The 18514-nt window shown below is 35.7% G+C and overlaps 1 protein-coding gene across 1 annotated transcript in view; it reads right to left on the reverse strand.

The window, feature by feature from the left end:
• Positions 1–455: 455 nt before the first annotated feature.
• The window catches only part of LOC138701306 (protein Njmu-R1-like), an 88917-nt gene continuing 70858 nt past the window's right edge, over positions 456–18514 (reverse strand). Inside the window, exon 8 of the mRNA XM_069828061.1 lies at positions 456–672. Within this exon, the coding sequence (XP_069684162.1) occupies positions 618–672 (55 nt within the window). The 3' untranslated portion in view covers positions 456–617. The remainder of the gene's footprint in view (positions 673–18514) is intronic.

The following is an 18514-nucleotide window of genomic DNA, read 5'->3' on the forward strand; positions in this document are numbered from 1 at the left end:
GATATCTCAGTCAGATCTGGACTTCAATACAGATACTAACCTGTCTCAATTACAACTGTATCGCACATGTTTTAATTTAATTTAGTATGTAATAACTTTTAATAATTTTGATCTTGGCTCACATAGCCTAGTTTTAATACAGTAATGTTTTAATCTCGTGGTGTGTTTACTTACTTCTACAGAGATCCATTTAATTGGTTTATTTATTTGTATCACATATACATGTACCTTCATGTACTTAGGGATAAACTTTTCTGAAGATGGCTTAATCAAGCCGAAAACGTTTAAAACCAAATAAATGTAACAAATTATTGTAAACTAATAAATTTGTTAAATAGATAAGCACTGACGGTTCCTGATAAAACCTCTATTGTTATCTGTAAGATGTTTATATTTATGATGTTTACTGACAGCAGCACTTTCTGCTGCAGATCCTGGTGTCTTAGAGTTTGAAGACAGATGAGAAGGGGCCAGTGTATCCACAGTCGTCATATACTGCCATGATTGTTTCACGAGGTGGAATCAACGTCGACCCTAGTCGCCTGGCTGTTCCTCTTCGGGGTGCCCGTTACCTGAAGGTCTCCGGTTCTCCAGCTGTTAGAAACTCGCGTAGAAGCTCACTGACCAGTTGCTGGTGACGAGGTCCGCGGATCGACGGCCAGGGCGCGCCAACTAGTCAACAGATCCTTCATCTGGGTGAGTGAATTACTAGTCTCGAGAGACGTTGTTACAGGCATTCAACAAGGAAAACTCAGTGCGCAGAAACCAGCGGGCGTGACTGTCTCGCGCAGATGATGTATGCTCCCGTTCCCAGCATGCTCTCACGCCTACTGCAGGGGGGTAAGAGGGGTATAGAATGCGCGCCGCGAGGAGTTCGAGCTGAGTTTTGCTTGTAGGATAGCTATAACCCTTGTTATGATTTCTTAAAATATTGGTGAAAGTTATTAATCCGAGTGAAAGCCCGTTAGACCATGGCACAATCAGATCAAGATCAACGAATTCAATTCTAGAAGACCGATTGAACGCTCTTCTAAGACAACAAAGAATAAGTGCTCAATTACCCATTACACCTGCTGCTAAATTGTTTGAAAAATGTTTTTCAGGCGAACCATCCACGCTAAATGAATTTATTGATAATGTTGAGTCAGCTAGGTCATTAATAAACCCAAATCAGGAGAATATATTAATCAAATATATTTTAGCAAAGATTACAGGTAATGCCAGGAGAACTTTAAACATCCATCCAACAGATGAAAAAAAAAAAATGGGAGGATATAAAGGAAAAACTAGAGACACATTTTGCTGTACAACGAACATTTATGTACTATACGACCCAACTCTGTCAGGTGAAACAGAACTCGAACGAAAGTATTACTCAATAGGGGGCAAGAGTCGAACAATTGATTCACTCTACTCTAGACAGTACTAATCGCTTCACTAACTCTTGGTCAGAGGACGAGAAAAGGGTGGACAAAAGGTAATAATTAAATTAGGAAAAAATGTTTTTGTAAATGGAATTTTCGTTGATTCTGTGAGAGAAGGAGTGTAAGCAGTTGCGGATGAGAAATCCTTAAAAGAAGTGATAGACAGAGGGGTAATAGAAGATTGTGACAGAAGGTCTAGCGTAAGATGTACCTATCATATAGCTCTGGGAGCCAAGGTCTTGTTACGAAAAATGTACCTATGATATAGCTCTGGGAGCCAAGGTCTTGTTACGAAAGGAGAATAGGAAAAAGTTGGACCCTCTGTGGGAAGGTCCATTTGAGGTTACTCGGGTTAATAAAGTTAACCTCGAGTTGTGTAGAATTGGGGGTACGGGAAAAAAAGAGATTCATTGTACACATCAATAGAGTAAAGGAATACAAAGAATAATTGTGTTTCTTTTTTTTCAGAAGCATACCAAGATGATTTTATGTAAGTGGTTATCACTACTCATTGGTATGGCTACTGTTAAGGTTGAATGCTTTTCAGCAACTCAAAATGAAGAAATCAAAGGACAGACAGGCATATACTTTGATTTTGTAGCATCTCTGGGATGTCATTACTTACGTAGACATAGGACAGGTGCAACACTTGTATGATACGCTCAAACAAGGGATTGCAACTATACAGAATGAATGTAAAAATTTGTTAGTGTACACATGGTATCACAAAACGGATTGTGAGCAAGGATTAGCTCACATCCTGGCTAAAAGAACTAGTGTACAAAGGCTAAGAGAAACTCTTGAAGAAATTATTGGACCAATGGTCAATAATAATAATAATAATAATAATAATAATAATAATAATAATAATAGTAATAATAATAATAATAATAATAATAACAACAACAACAACAGGAAAAAGCGTTCTGTACTAGGTTTTGTAGGCGATATTTCTAAAATTCTATTCGGCACTGCAATTTAAGCTGAGATAGAAATGTATAAGGAAAGAATAGATAAAATGCAGCAAGAACAACTTAACTTCTTGCATATTAGTTCAGAATAGTTAACACTTTTAAAGTCAAGTTTGGTACAGTCAATGAAACAACTACGGAATTATTGTTAAATCAAAAAGCAATAAAAGAAAGTTTCAATACTTTCCTTTCACATGACCAAAATCAGTGGGAAGGTAAGACGCTTGAAGACAATAAGATTACAGCAATTAATCTAAAGATTAAACATGTTGAGTTAGGATACTAAGATTGTTATGAATATTACGATTTGTTGATCACAATGACAACAAATGCGCGACTTGGAATTATTCAATCCTTAAGTTATAACTTACGAGAAAATTAAGAACGTGTTATGTGAAACAATTCCTATCGATATGGAATTACCACCTTTTCCATCACACCAAGTGGACCAGGTGATGATGGTAACTATTTATAAAACGTCATCTACGTTGGTATACATTGTGAGAGTACCTTTACTATCACGCGAAAAATTCAATTTATATGAAATTGTTCTTTTTCCGGTAATTATGAATAATAATAGAAGCGCTAAATTTATACAACCCCAATACCCTTACATTGCAATCAATACGTTGAGAACGAAAACGGCATTTTTTATCTCAAAAGCATGTGAGAGGTGCAAAAAGATAATTGCTAATATGATTTGTATGGAGAATGTACCAATAAATCACATAATGAAAGAGGATTGCCTCACCTACCTGATACATCCTACTACGACTGAATATCCAGAAGTCTGTATACAGGTTGTCCCATTTCTCTTGTGCACCTATTATAACTTTCTTTTTTGGATAGGTATTGGAATTTTTGTTTTTGAGAGTTATGTTAGAACGAGGTGCTAACATGAGTGTAGAGATTTGGTGCATGTAACTACATTATGGTACAAGATACACGTGACGTCATCAATTTTTCAAATAGCACTACATACTTTAATCATGTTACATTGATTACACACATTTAGACGAGTTCAAAAATGTATCACAATGTCACCTTCCCAATCAATAACAACAACAAAATGCAAAATGAATGCTATCAGAATGTGTCATTTGTTGTGCCCCATTCATCTTGTGCATTAACTTACACAAAACGAAAGACGACTGACGTCCGTACACGTCGTGTGTTGTGTGTTTGCTGTTGTGTAAGCAAACCACAACTGTCGACATCACAATCCACGTACAGTGACCTGCACGTTCTCCGGATCTGTCGCGACTAGACTTCTTCCTGTAGGGAACTGTAAAAGACAGTGTACCAGAACATTCTGACAACACCAGGCGACATGCAGCAACGCAATCGACAGGCTTGTGTGTCCATTTAGCCAGCAACATACCGGGCAGTCATACAGTCTTTCGGGGAACGCCTTCGAATGTGCTTTAATGTGAATGGTCACCATTTGGAACATCTTCTGTGACTCTCAAAGCATAACATTATCACATTGGAAGTACGTTTTTGTTTCGTTTTGTTGTTGTTATTGATTAGGAAAGTGATATTGTGATACATTTTTGAACTTAATATGTGTCATCAATGTGACATGATTAAAGTATGTAGTGCTATTTGAAAAATTGATGACGTCACGTGTATCTTGTACCATAATGTAGTTACATGCTCCAAATCTAAACACTCATGTTAGCCCCTCGTTCTAATATAACGCTTAAAAACAAAAATTCCAATATCTATCCAAACAAAAAAGTTATAATAGGTGCACAAGATAAATGGGACATTCTGTATACATATACAGTCTTATAAATAAACCATGTATAGTTTTTATACGAGACTTATGCAAAGTTGAGACAGAAAACTTTACTAATAAACCATGCATAAGCAATGGATGTATAAACAGGCTGTAACTATACAATGGGAATTGATTTGCAGTAGTTACATACACGAAACCCCTTGTTTAAGCGTTGAATATAGAGAAAAAATGACCTCCCCTCTAACAGCTGTTCGTATCGATTGTCATTTTATGATGATGGTTGCCTTATAACCACAGAAGAACAAACCAAAGAGCACAGAATAATTAGAGTGATATTGCTGTATCTTGTACTCTTTGACCAAAATATAGTGTGGTTATCGATTAGCGTCAGTTATACTATCGATACTTAACATGCCACACTAGATCGCTCAATCAGATGCAATAGAGAACCTCAGATATTATATTACCTTTCGTAACGAAATAATGACGAAACTATGACGTAGCTGTGTAACAGTTATACTGTTATACATGACGTATGTAGTGATTATTGGTAAGGAATTTACACACGACGTATAAACGAGCTACTCATTGTATAAGACAGTTAAACGTCTGTATATAGAGTTTTTATTAGTAAGACCGATAATACATACCATGTGGATACAGTTAACACATAGTAATGAATGGCTGTATGTAAATCATTAAAAGGATGAAATAACTGTAGTATGTGAGAATGAAGTAAAGGAAAAAAGTAAAATTATTCAATAGAGGGAAACTTGTGTTAGCTGTTAATTGTAAAGGGTTGACCTCAGTAGATGTGTTATATCCACTACAGCATACTGAAATTAATCAAACTACTACTGATATCATCCCTATAGCTCCCTGCATATTGACTGTTGTATTTCACAGGGACAGGAAGAAATAATGACAAAAACTAAGATGCAATTACCATTTCCAAATATTCTATCTACGACTCATGATTTTAAATACATGGGAGTAAGAATTGATGATCTTCAAAAACAAATATCAGAAGAATAATCCAAAATTCAATATGAAAGATTGGCGTCACTATTCTTCTTGGTTCTATATTAGTTCAGTAATCGGAGTAATGTTGCTCTTTTGTGTGTGGTGCTGTTGATGTAGTAGTTGTAGAAAGTGTGGACTGAGGATGTTGAAACAATGTAACTGGAGAGAGACGTGTTCAGATTACTGGAAGGGATGTAGTGCTTGTTGTCGTTCTATTATTATTAAGAATAAGGCAACTTTGAACTGTATTAGAGACAAATATAATATGCATATGATTGGCGTAAATGTCAGACGTAATATTGCTAACTCCAGCAAACATATTTGTTTAAAATAGGTTCGAGGGCACTCGGGTATATTAGACTAGACAGACGGCAGTTCGGAAGGCGGTCGGCTGCTATATGCGCCGTAGAATTTCTAGTATGTGACGTCACAAGCTTGTACAGTGGAACCAATCAGAATCAGTCTGTAACAAGTACTTCCAGAGTTCGTTTGTTTACGTGCGAGTGTTTCAATACATTGAATAAGTAAAACTAACATTTACTGTGTGTATGCAAGATAAATACAGTAAATGAAAGAAGAGACTGTAAAAATACAAGTATTGCACAGGCAGGCGCGGAAAATATTGTTTGAGATGTATAATTATTTTAAAAACTTTGACGAGCCAATGTGCAAGAAACGACTGCAGAAGCATGTGGTGTGGGATTGAGAACCGTGCGAAAAATTTTGTTAGTGAAGGAAAGAATTTATGTTTGATGTCATGTTTATAGTAACCAACGGCTAAGGTCATTATTGTCTTTTGATAATTTCAATTCTCTCCTGCGCTATTTGTATTGCATATGCGCGTGAAGTACGATGTGGCAATATTGTACGCTGCCTTACTTTCTCTATCTGTCTCTCTCGACGCAAACGCTAGCAGACTACAGCCTTCCGAATTGCCGTCGACTCTAGGGAATGAAAGGACAGACCAGCTAGCCAAGCTTGCTTCTTCCATGAATGTCGTTGAAAATTACCATAAAATTCCTGTCAGTTTCATAAAACATAAGTTAAGGGAACATATGTTAGCACGCTGGGATGTACAATGGCAAGGAAGTAATAACGGCTCTCTAACTAGAGCCTTATTCTTTCCTACAATAACCTCTAAGTTAAACTGTACGCAATTCATTTCAGGCCATGAAAAATTAAAAACATATTTTAAACGGTTCAAAATATATAATGTAAATAAATCCATTTGTAAATCCGAGGAAAGGGACCAGACTGTTCATCACCTGCTATTTGATTGCCCAATATTCGAAAGAGCTCGTCATCTCATGTTCTGGGCAATTTGAAAAACCCCTGTGTTTTATGTCTAAAAAGAAATGCTGTTCATGAGAATTTCAGAAATTCATATCACATATTCACAATTCACTGTAAATAGCTAGTTTATGTGTTTCTGCCATTAAGAGAAGTTGTATTTAATGCAATTAGTAAGGTTATAAGAATGTGTTAATTTTTTGTATATATAAATTATATTTTCAGGTTTTTTATCATTAATCTAACATGTCACAAGACAAAACAGGTTGCAATAAAAGGAGATACTACTACTATTAATAATAATACTAATAATCACAATAATAATAGCTATAATATCACTGTTTCATATCGTATATAAGTTTTTATGTATTTTTTGTCTTGTCTGTGTATTTTATATAATATGTTTATGTCTTATGTGTTGTGTATGCATTTGTATGTCATGTGTCCAGTTCATGTCATTTTTATGTCATATACGTCCTTAAAAGTAACATGTACTGTACGTTTCTACGAAATGCTTACTTTTTTATGTAACAAGTCTGTGTGTGATGTGTCCTGGGAAAGTATTGTATGTAATATGTCTGTGTTTCATATATTGTGTATCTATTTCTATGTATTATATCTATTTTATCTCAAATCTACGTTTTTGTAGGGGCCTATTTAATATATCTACGATTTTTATTATGTCATACACATTTAATGCAATATGTGTATTTTATGTCATAATTATGTATATATTTTATGTAAGTATTTGTACAGGGCTATAATATGTAAGATTTAACTACAGCTCTAATATGCCTTCGGGTAAAATAGGGTTCTATAACCTTGGAAATTCAATAATAATATTATTAAAAATAGCCAATACAATCAGAGATCAAAGGAAAGAGCAAGGGAGGGAGAAAACTCAGATAGTGACAATGAATATTTTCTATGAATCCTAGTAGGTACCAACCTGATCCTAACGCCACAATAGCTAATGTCTCCCAAGCCCTTCAACAAATAAAGGCAAAATCCCATAAATCCATCCCTGCAGTCGTCTCAAAATCTCTCTAATCATCCAGAAAACAGAAGGAATGGGATAAAGTGAAAGTTTAATCTCTTAGGAGTTGGTCAAACTTTTAATAGGAAGGGAAGTGTGGAATAATATTGTAACCCTTGTACACTATAGTGTGAATTAATAATTATGACCCATGTATGTTAATTACAGTAGAAGCTCTTAAGTTCGACAGAAATCAAGTTCGACATCCTATAGTTCGACTGCTTGCGTAGGAGAATTAGACATGCCCCTATACGGGCACTAAGAAATGGGTTTGCGATTTTAATGGGAATTGGTTCTGTGTTTTGTAGTGATATTTTTGTTAAAGAAAAACAGAATATTTTATTGATTAGGACATCCATATTGATCACTGATTTTAAATTAATTAAGTCTTCTTTCTCTATTTGAGAATTGTGCTGTTTGTGAGACGGAAATGTCGAAACCCACTGTGGTACTAGAAGCGTATACACAAGTCTCGGGGCGGGCAGGAAATGCAAGTACAGTACTGTATTCGTTGATGGATAACCAATAAGAATTTGTATTCATTTCACCTACCACTCCCACTATCCTTATTGGACTGAACTTTCAATTCTGTTTTGTCGAACTTAGGAGAGTCCACTCTATATGTTACTATATTCTGTGTAATTGCATCATTGCAAATGTATAAGTTACTCCTAAGGATGTTGGTGACTGCATTAAAAGCTATCTCCCTTTCACCCACGCGTTACCCTCTCACCCGTTTGAGTTATTTTTGGACTCTGTAGGGCTGCGTTCCCTAAAATATTACTATACATGATCATGTGGAACTAAAACGTCTATCGTACTGCACGTGACTACAACCCCTAACATTACCATGTATGGTCATGTTTAGACATGGACTCGCGTCCTGACAACGCCCCAAACCTGGACTATATAATACGAGTCACCACTAACCTCAGGGCTTTTACTCGTTACTTGTCATGTAGTCTACAACACATTCAACTGTATTACTACCTATTCTCCAATATAATAGTTATACCACAGTTCGACGACTTCCTATTCTCAAGAACCCTTCTCAATTCCTGTAACGTTACGAAGTGTGGTCAACTCTACCTTATGCCACACACCCTCGCTTAAGTCATACACTAAGACATAAGGGGAGAGAACAGTGTGGGTGTCTGCCTGCTAAACAGCGGGAATTTTTATGTTATTTATGGCCTATTTAGGAAGACAAGTCACCACTGCTATACCCACCTTATTCCACCCTTGAGACTGGTCCATGAAAGGGAGGAGTGAAAGCTGATCAGCCCACGATGCCAGACGAATTGTGTCTTAGCTACACCGTTTCAAGTACAACCTCAAAGCCCGCGAAAACATACGAAATGCAGAAACCAGATCCGACACGAGAATTCCTGTCCTCAGGAACAAATTTTACTGCAAAACAGGTCTATATTCATCACAAAGTTTTCAAATACTTCTACAGCGATATATGCTTCATTCAAATGACTAATATATTAGATCAAAACACAAAACTTGATTTCAATTAAGGCAAGTGATTGAGATCTGGCCTCACTTGTCTCAGTCAATCAGCCGCCACTGGGTTTCATTCATTTATTATAGGTGACATTTATTTGTTATTATTCGACGATTAAGAAAATACTGTAATAAAATAAATTATAGACAGTTTAGTTTTGTCTTCAAAGAAGTAGATTGGTGACACATTAATCATACATCAGTATTAATAAATAGCATATAGAAAATGATTGTAGGTGAGACATTAATTGTACAGCAGTGTAAATAAATTGCATATCGGTATAGGTTAATGCTTGAATATATATTTTACTCCGAGAGGATAAAAAGAAAGGAGGGAGTACTTCAAGCCAAATATGCTTGAAATCGGTGCGACGGATATGACGTCAAACTATACCTTTTACGCCTCATAATCCACCGCGAAATACCGCCAATTCCATCCATCGAATGGTTCTACAGCTCATGTTTGAGCCTTGACCTGCCGAATTTTTTGCCTCCATAAATCTCTATTTTGCGCTGCCAGTTTCCAATTTCTGCAATGTAGTAGACTAGCCGCATCCTCAATGATATTATCTTCCCATCTATTTTATGGGTCTTCCAGGACGGCGAATTCCATGAAAACTAGCTCTAAGGGGTTTTTTTGGTAGACGATCCAGAAGTAATCTTTGTACGTGACCTGCCCATTGGAGTTTTTTAATTTTTATATAGGTAAGTATATCGTATTCTCTATAAAGTTCTTTATTATTTCGTATCCTATATTCCTGATTTATATTTATAGGTCCAAATATTTTCCTAAGTATTTCCCTTTGAAAGCCACCAATAGCTTCCTCAGCCCTTCTGGTAAGACACCATGTTTCGCAGCCATACATGAGAACAGTTCTTATGAGTGTTTTATAAAGTCTTGTTTTAGTTGCCGTCTGGACGTCTCGATTACTTATAACCTGGTGTAGGGAATAGTAAATTTTATTGGCCAATCTTATGCGCTTTTTGATCTCATTAAGAAGGACATTATTATTGGTAATCCTTGAGCCTAAGTAGTCAAAACTATCAACCACGGTTATCTCTGGTTCGCCGATCATAAGTTGCCGGCTATTTCTAATTGCCTGTGTTTCGGTTAGATTGATATTAAGACCTATGTCCTTAGTGGCCTCTTTCAATTCATTGTAGGTTTCGTGTATAGTCTTGATATTTCTACTTAATATGCATATATCATCCTCTTGAGTGGTCTGGGGCCTGTTTCTCAAAAATACTAGTTTAATAGTTCACCAGTTACTAGTTACCAGAGTATATTTCACCAGCTCTAGTAGATTCTGTTTCTCAAACTATTTCACCAGTCTAGTAACTTGTGACAATTTTTCACTAGTCACATGATCTCTTTCATTAGTCAGCTGATTGAGTTCATTTGTTTATACCCATTGGTAGGTATTGTTATTTGAGGTTAGGAGGCTAAGTTGTTTGTGTTTTGGTTCTTACTTCTCTCTTATCTTGAAATTCCATCAATTGAAAGCAAATTAACTATACTCAATATGATTAATGACTCAAAGGTGCGTTTTCAAGCATAATAACAAAAATGATAAAGTAAACGACTGGACAAAAAAAAATTTGTAATAAGTGAGGCTATGGAACTGATACTTCAGAACAAAGATTATGCATACGTTAGGGACACTTATTGGCCCAACATTAAGAAAGCAACTTTGACGAGTACCAATTCAAGTTCACAGTATCACACATTATGTAGCAAGTGAGTCTACTGGCGACATGGATGCCACTTATGACTTGAAAAATTCGCTATTTTTTTTTTTTTTTTTTTTCAGTTTTACGTTTGATCTATTCATAAATTAGTGTCGTTTTGTATTTAATTTGTAGGCTAAAGTTGACAATGTCAGAAGAACTGGCAGTGGAGGAGGAAAGCCAGCAAAAATTACTGCAGTTGATGAATTGGTATTAGATTATTAGGAAAAAAATTCTGCATGTGTTGCTGGTCTAGGGCAGAAAAACCAGATGCCATTGGAAAATAATCAACATCCCGATTTGTAGAGCAATTTGTATTTGAAGCTTTGCTGATAATGCATGACTTCTATTTGTTTGTCTTGTTTTGGCAGGTCCCACTATATTTTACAACTCTCCAAGCTTTTCAGCACTTTATTTAAACAGTTCATTATATTTAAACAATGCTCCCGTAAAGGAATAATAATTGTTCTTTCTCGATATAGTTTTAGCTCTTCTCACAACAACTTCTTTACTACTTCAATCGAAATCACTAAACCACATTTATTAAAAAAATAGCTACAATATTTTGTTTTGATTATCTGAGAAAGATTGCCACTGGTAATTGATAATATAGAAATCACCAGTCTTTAGAGTCTTGTAGGAATATTCCTGTTAAATACTAGTATAATCAACTAGATTAGCATTTTGAGAAACAGAATCACTTATGAACTGGTGAAATCGACCAATATTACTAGTCTGTGAACTGGTAACTACTACTTTACCCTTGTAGTTTCTAAAAACACAGACTTGTAAAATAAACTAATATTACTACTGTACAGACTAGTATTACTAGTCCGTGAGTTTTGAGAAACAGGCCCCTGGTAGTCCAGAGTACTTTTCATATTGATAGAGAGCTTTCTTATTGCATATTCCAGTACTACGTTGAACAGGCATGGGGCCAGCCCATCACCTTGTTTGAGTCCCTGTTCTATGCCAAAGGGGTCTGTTAATTGAGTTTGAATTTTGACCTGAACTATTGTTCCTTTCATCGTTGTTTGTACTAATTTTATAAGTTTACATGGAATATCAAATTCTTTCATAATCCTGTAAATTTGCTTCCGATTTATGCAGTCGTAGGCTTGTTTGAAATCTATATAGATTTGGTAGACACCACCAATTGCCAAATATTAAATTGCTACTATCGGTATTAGTCATACGTAAACGGATTAGAATGGATCTGGAGGTAATAGGACTACTAGCAGATTATTATATCACTGTATGTTTCACTATATATTTATTAAAAGTGTTATGGTTGTGACATGGACTGAACACTTCATTTCCACATTCTTTCTCTTATCAAGAAGGGTGTTGGCATTCCTTCATATATGTTAAAGCATAGAGGGAAATATCAACGAACATTATTTAATTATCTAAACGATAACAGCTCCCTGTATTAACAGGCTGCCACAAAGACAGAGCATATTGTACAATAGGCAGTTGAAAGTATAAATAACATACATATGTTTAAGTTTAATGGATTCTTACAACAATGACAAGAAATGATTGAATAAATAATTAGGTACTAATTAATTATTTGAAGATCACTGTTGACCGTAGAGATGGGTTTGGAGTAGAAATATGGATCCTCTCAGAGCTGCAAGAACGATGTCATCAATTACCTTCCTCTGTAGGCCGAAATGTTGCCAGGTTTGGAAGAAGAAACCGGGAATAGTTCCGCGCGCACCAACTATAAGGCCTATTACTTCAATTTGTTGTAGGCCGTATTTGTCCATGAAATATGGAACGGTACGTACATAGATTTCGTTTTTTTCCCTATTTACATCTTTAGGTTGGCTCTTTTGTTTTTCAAATCTAAAGGTGGGATCGATGATGTAACCTTTGTTGTTATTTGGTGGGATGGCAATCATGTCTATTCTTCTTGTACTGCCATTGTCTGCCAGTCCGTGTACTTCTTCGAACACTTGAAAATTTATTGATCTAAACTGTTCGGCGATCATCGAACGAATTCTATGGTGTCGTGAGTTACGGAGTACTTCACAGTGAGGACAAGAGCCCAGGGCATGTGCAAGTGTTTCTAGCTCTCTGTGGCATCTGCTGAACTTGACTACACTTTTGAAATATTCACAACACGAAACAATTTGTAATCGTAATAATATGAACAAAACAGCTGATAAACACACCGGAAAAAGAGATTAACTATGGGTAATTTGACGGCCATACTAGTACATTTTTTTGGTTCCACCGTTTCAAGCTTATGGCCTGGGGTTGATTTTACTCCATAGATGTTTTCGCATTTAGCCACGACCCCACGAGTGGCGCTCAGAGCAACAACGGGAAGTCGTCAGACGCTTACGTCTTATCTACATTAATTCCTGAAGAAGAGAGGCACATCTAGTATACAAAGGAAAAAACTTGACATCAGTAAAGCAGTTCAAATAGCTAGGAGTAATACGTCAGGGATGACATTCATAACACATATTGAAGACAGAGTGAACGCCGCACTGAGAGCAATGAGCTACATAAAGCACCTCCGGGAGATGTTACTACACACAGCATTGAAACTCTTTCAGGAAGTGCTGTAGTTGGAAACAAATTTTAGAGGGTACTGTCAGGGGCGGATGCAAGGGGGGGATTAAGGGGATATATCCCCTCCCGAAATTTTGAGAAAAATACGAAACAAGAAACAAAAATAATATTAATTTTAATTCGTGAATGTACATAGGAATTAGAAAGTTTTCCACGTAAATTCTCTTTGCTAAAATGTTAAATTCCAAGAACTGCAGGAAGACAAACACAGTGTTCTTACTTCAAGACAGAGAGTCATGAAGAGTATTTTAGGCTTTTAATTTTCCTTCTCTTCTTAGACTATTTCATTAGTCAGCTCAAGGACAGGTTTTTAAATCATAAGGGAATCCTAAAGTCCATACAAGCTTTGCTGCCTAAAAACATAGTGCGAGCATCAGATGAAGATTTAGAAATTGCTGTTCAGGCTGTAGTAAATCAGTGGCCCAATGATGTTGATGCATCACCAGAGTCTTTCTTCAGTGAATTGAAGATGTGGAGAAGAAATTTCCTTGATCAGAAAAATCTTCACCTAATACCTACTGACTTTATATCATCTTTGAACAGGTGCAATGAAATTATTTTTCCCTGCACTCGCAAGGCTCTGAAACTTTGTCTGCACGTTGCCTGTAACTACAGCAACACCAGAACGGTCGTTCTCAACATTGCGGTATTTGAAGACTTACTTGACGAGCACGATGGGAGCAGACAGGTTAAATGGACTGGCCTTGATGTATATACATAAAAATGTAGAAGTAAAAGCTCATGAAGTACTGGATGAAAAGTCTAAGAAGTCTCGTCGCCTTCTTCTGTAAATGTCGTTCTGTCATTGTTTTTGAATTGCAGTCATTGTAAATGTTAAAGTTAAAAAATTATGGTTTATTTAACAACGCTCGCAATTGCCGAGGTTATATCAGTGTCACCGGTGTGCCGGAATTTTTTCCCTCAGGACTTCTGTTACATGCCAGTAAACCGACTGATATGAGGCCTGTCGCATTTAAACACACTTAAATGCCATCGAGCTGGGTTGGGGTAGAGCCCGCAACTTCGAGCACAGAAGGCTATACCGACTACGCTACTCAGGCCAACTTGTAAATGTTTCTGACTCGGAAACAAATTGTGAGTATATAAACTTATTTCTCATTACTCCATTTTTACTATCTCCTCAAATCCCTCCCCGAAAAAAAATCCTGCGTCCGCCCCTGGGTACTGTTGAAATCTCCTTGGTCAGATTGGACTCTCTCTGGACTCGTACTGCACTTCTTTTCCAAAGTTACTTCTTCATCATGCAGATCGCAGCCACAATTTGCACATGAGGCAAGAAATTAAACGCTGACATTTGTGGTCCAACACTTTTTAGGAACAAAAGTTTAGGAACTCTCTTACTAGGAGAATATTCCTTTTGTTAGTGCAGATATCGTTCATTACAGTAATGCTCATTCACATTCTTTAGTTGAAATTTGAATAGAATCTACAACATGTAACTGGATTCAAGATTCATGAACGCACGAAAAGTAACAATATTTCCCTCCTCTAGCAAACTGCTAGCATTACATCCGAGCGAGTTTTAAAATTAGGGTCATTCCACACAAAATTTTAAGGATATGCCAGCGATGTCATGATTTTTTTCGGCTTTTAATATAATAATGTTATTATGAAAATAAATTAAACTGCCAACTATGACCGCCATATCATTAATATTTTAGCCATACGGATAACTGAAAAATGGGAGACAGTTACATGTCATCCATCATTTAAAATATTCTAGATACCCTATATGAAGTGTCATCGAAACTAAACAGACGCAATTGTAAACCGGAATAACCATATTTTAATACCTTAAAGACTAATCCGAATAATATTAAGGCATGCTCATAAGAACACCTCATTGAAAAAAAAATAGTTTTATATTCGAATGCAACAAATTAAATTCAAGCGAATTCCATTCGTATTAAAGAAAATCTTATTCCTAACCCATCTCCCATGTTTTATGACTTTATCTAAATAGATCTGTGAATAATTAAACTAATAAAATTATTAATTTTTGTCCGACGGTTGAAAATCGCTTGCTGTGTGTGGCGAAACTTTACAAAATGGTATAAAATCAATACGAAATGGAGAGAATTATTTGTAATTATCTCCACATCCATGGACAAAAATGGAAGTAATACAAAAAATCTTAATATAGAAAATTTTGTATGTGTGCGCGTGCGTGTTTTTTTCCCTATACAAATCTACACGCTTTGACCGACATTTACGAAAGTATTATTGAGTTTTCCAAAAATGTAGGCCTAAGATTCTTAAATTGGAGTGCAATGTCAATTATCAACATTAGTTTCAAAAGTAATTACTAGGGAAATAGACATTTATTCCAATTATCAAATGTCGAATTAACCTATTTCTATTGTATTACTATTTGAAAAATTTTTGACTCCTACAGAGGTTTCTGATCTATATTTTTTATCAGTACGTTAAATCACATTACTGACATCAAGTGGCATGATAAAAAACGGTGAAATTTAAACTGTCTACTTTCAATTGTTCCTGAGAAAATGGGGACACAAGCAAAGAAATTTAATTTTTTGAAAACCGAATACACAGACGAACATGTGGGAAGAACACAGTCGCAACATTAAAGTTCAAATCCTATTCCAAACGCAGCCAACATAGTAGGTATAGAATGAAGTTTCAGCTACAAAATTAATAAAAGAAGGGGAAGAAGATCTCTAAGCCAAAGAGTTTTGAAATTAATATTCTCGCAAAAAGTAGAGATTTGTGATTTTTATACTGATAAAAATCAAGTAACATTAATACAATACGTAACTGCATCATAAAATGTAGCTACGTTGTTATATCAATTACTTTAGAAAGCTTAAAAATAAGTTTTAAATATAAAATATGAAAACGAGAATATTTAAACTCCTTTGCGGCCGGTTGGGTACTCTTACAACACTAGGACTATCGATTTTCTTGTCTACAGCTCCTACTCACTGACGCTAGTTCCATTTTTTCATTCTCTATGGAATTGGGGTTCATCTCTGAACGCGGAACAATGCCGTCTTCAACAATGAAAATGACATATTGAACCGCCATTTTGAGTTTTGATTTCGATTAAAGCAAGCAAAGATGACGTTTTATGGAGCGTAGTGTGAATTGAGGAGCTGGGTTCGATTTCCACGAGACAACCAGGATGAACTTCTTCCCACTGAGGTAAGCTTACTAAGTTATATTAAGATTGCTGCTTGAAAACTGCAACAATAAGTAGGGAATAAAAGCATTTACGGTTTGTAGCGTCAATGGCGAGTCTAGAAATATATGTGTAGGCCTATATTGGAGACTGATAATTAAGCCTCCGTTGCACAAGCACAATTAAAAACACTACAGAAATCGTGACGCAATTTAAAAATTACTGAGGACAATGAGGTTTTATATTTTTAATACATTACATTGTTTTATGACCATCCTTCCTTATCAATAAATTCGAACAATATAAATCGTATAATGTAGTGCTTCTGAAAGAGTGGAATTCGGTGAATCGTAAATTAAATTTAAATAGTATTTTAAATTTGGAGATCAGGCCTACAACAAAGTGTATACAAAGTCACGAAAATACGAATCAATAAAAATATGAAACGTCATCAATAATTTGTAATGTAATCATGTTACAAAATAGATATTAATAATCATATTTTATTATTATTAATACTATTAAATATCTAAAAAGGAATATAATATTTATCAGTTTAATATCTGAAATCTCAGCGTATCTAACCATGAAAACAAATTTATCGAAATAGGCTAAATGCAGAAGCACAAAAGAAGCTATAGCATTCCGCTCTAAAACCAGATAGTTATAAAAATTTGTAGCAATTAAAAAGGAACATATTCATCCCACCGGGCAGAATAATTAATTACTGGATTTTATATAATCACGTGTGTTAATTATTACATATTATTGAACTATATTAACATTTGTATTGTAAGGATTATTTTGTTTTGTATTTCTTTTAATACTTACTTACTGGCTTTTAAGGAACCCGGAGGTTCATTGCCGCCCTCACATAAGCCCGACATTGGTCCCTATCCTGAGCAAGATTAATCCAGTCTCTACCGTCATATCCCACCTCCCTCAAATCCATTTTAATATTATCTTCCCACCTACGTCTCGGCCTCCCCAAAGGTCTTTTTCCCTCCGGCCTCCCAACTAACACTCTATATGCATTTCTGGATTCGCCCATACGTGCTACATGTCCTGCCCATCTCAAACGTCTGGATTTTATGTTCCTAATTATGTCAGGTGAAGAATACAATGCGTGCAGCTCTGCGTTGTGTAACTTTCTTCATTCTCCTGTAACTTCATCCCTCTTAGCCCCAAATATTTTCCTAAGCACCTTATTCTCAAACACCCTTAATCTCTGTTCCTCTCTCAAAGTGAGAGTCCAAGTTTCACAACCATACAGAACAACCGGTAATATAACTGTTTTATGAATTCTAACTTTCAGATTTTTTGACAGAAGACTAGATGACAAAGCTTCTCAACCGAATAATAACACGCATTTCCCATATTTATTCTGCGTTTAATTTCCTCCCGAGTGTCATTTATATTTGTTACTGTTGCTCCAAGATATTTGAATTTTTCTTTTAATAATCCTATAAAAGTTCATTAGTGGGTCTACGGGGGTCTAATGAGCATAGCGAATGTGCACTTTAAAATAAATTGAAAATGCAAGTTTTTGACAATGTAGGTATGTGCATTATTAACATAGTTTCATTCTACAATTACACCCACTTCAATAAATAATAATATTGTAACACTAATGAAACTTCGAAATCCTCCCATACCACACATGGGACTGTTATCTCATTTGCGTTAGGTTAATTCATGATCAAATGAATATGTTTTTGTTGTTGTTTTCTAATGCCAGGCGTTTGACAATAAAGTCATTTGACCTCTTGCACTCCAATATTTTTTAAAGATATTATCATGACCAGCCACTGAAGCACAGATTTTGAGGTGTTCCGAATCCATTTCTTGGTTTGAGTTGCACAATGGGCAGTTAGGGGCAGTGGCGGTTGGTGACATTTTTCAATGGGTGTGCAGTTAGGAAACAAGTAATAGGCCTAAAACAAACATAAACTTTGGTACTTATATGTAATTAATAATTAACTACGTTTATATTAGTATGGCGGGGTAGAAAATCCATTCTTCTCTCCTTTCTCTGAGCGA

The sequence above is a fragment of the Periplaneta americana genome, chromosome 6, assembly GCF_040183065.1.
Source record: "Periplaneta americana isolate PAMFEO1 chromosome 6, P.americana_PAMFEO1_priV1, whole genome shotgun sequence".
NCBI classification, from domain to species: domain Eukaryota; kingdom Metazoa; phylum Arthropoda; class Insecta; order Blattodea; family Blattidae; genus Periplaneta; species Periplaneta americana.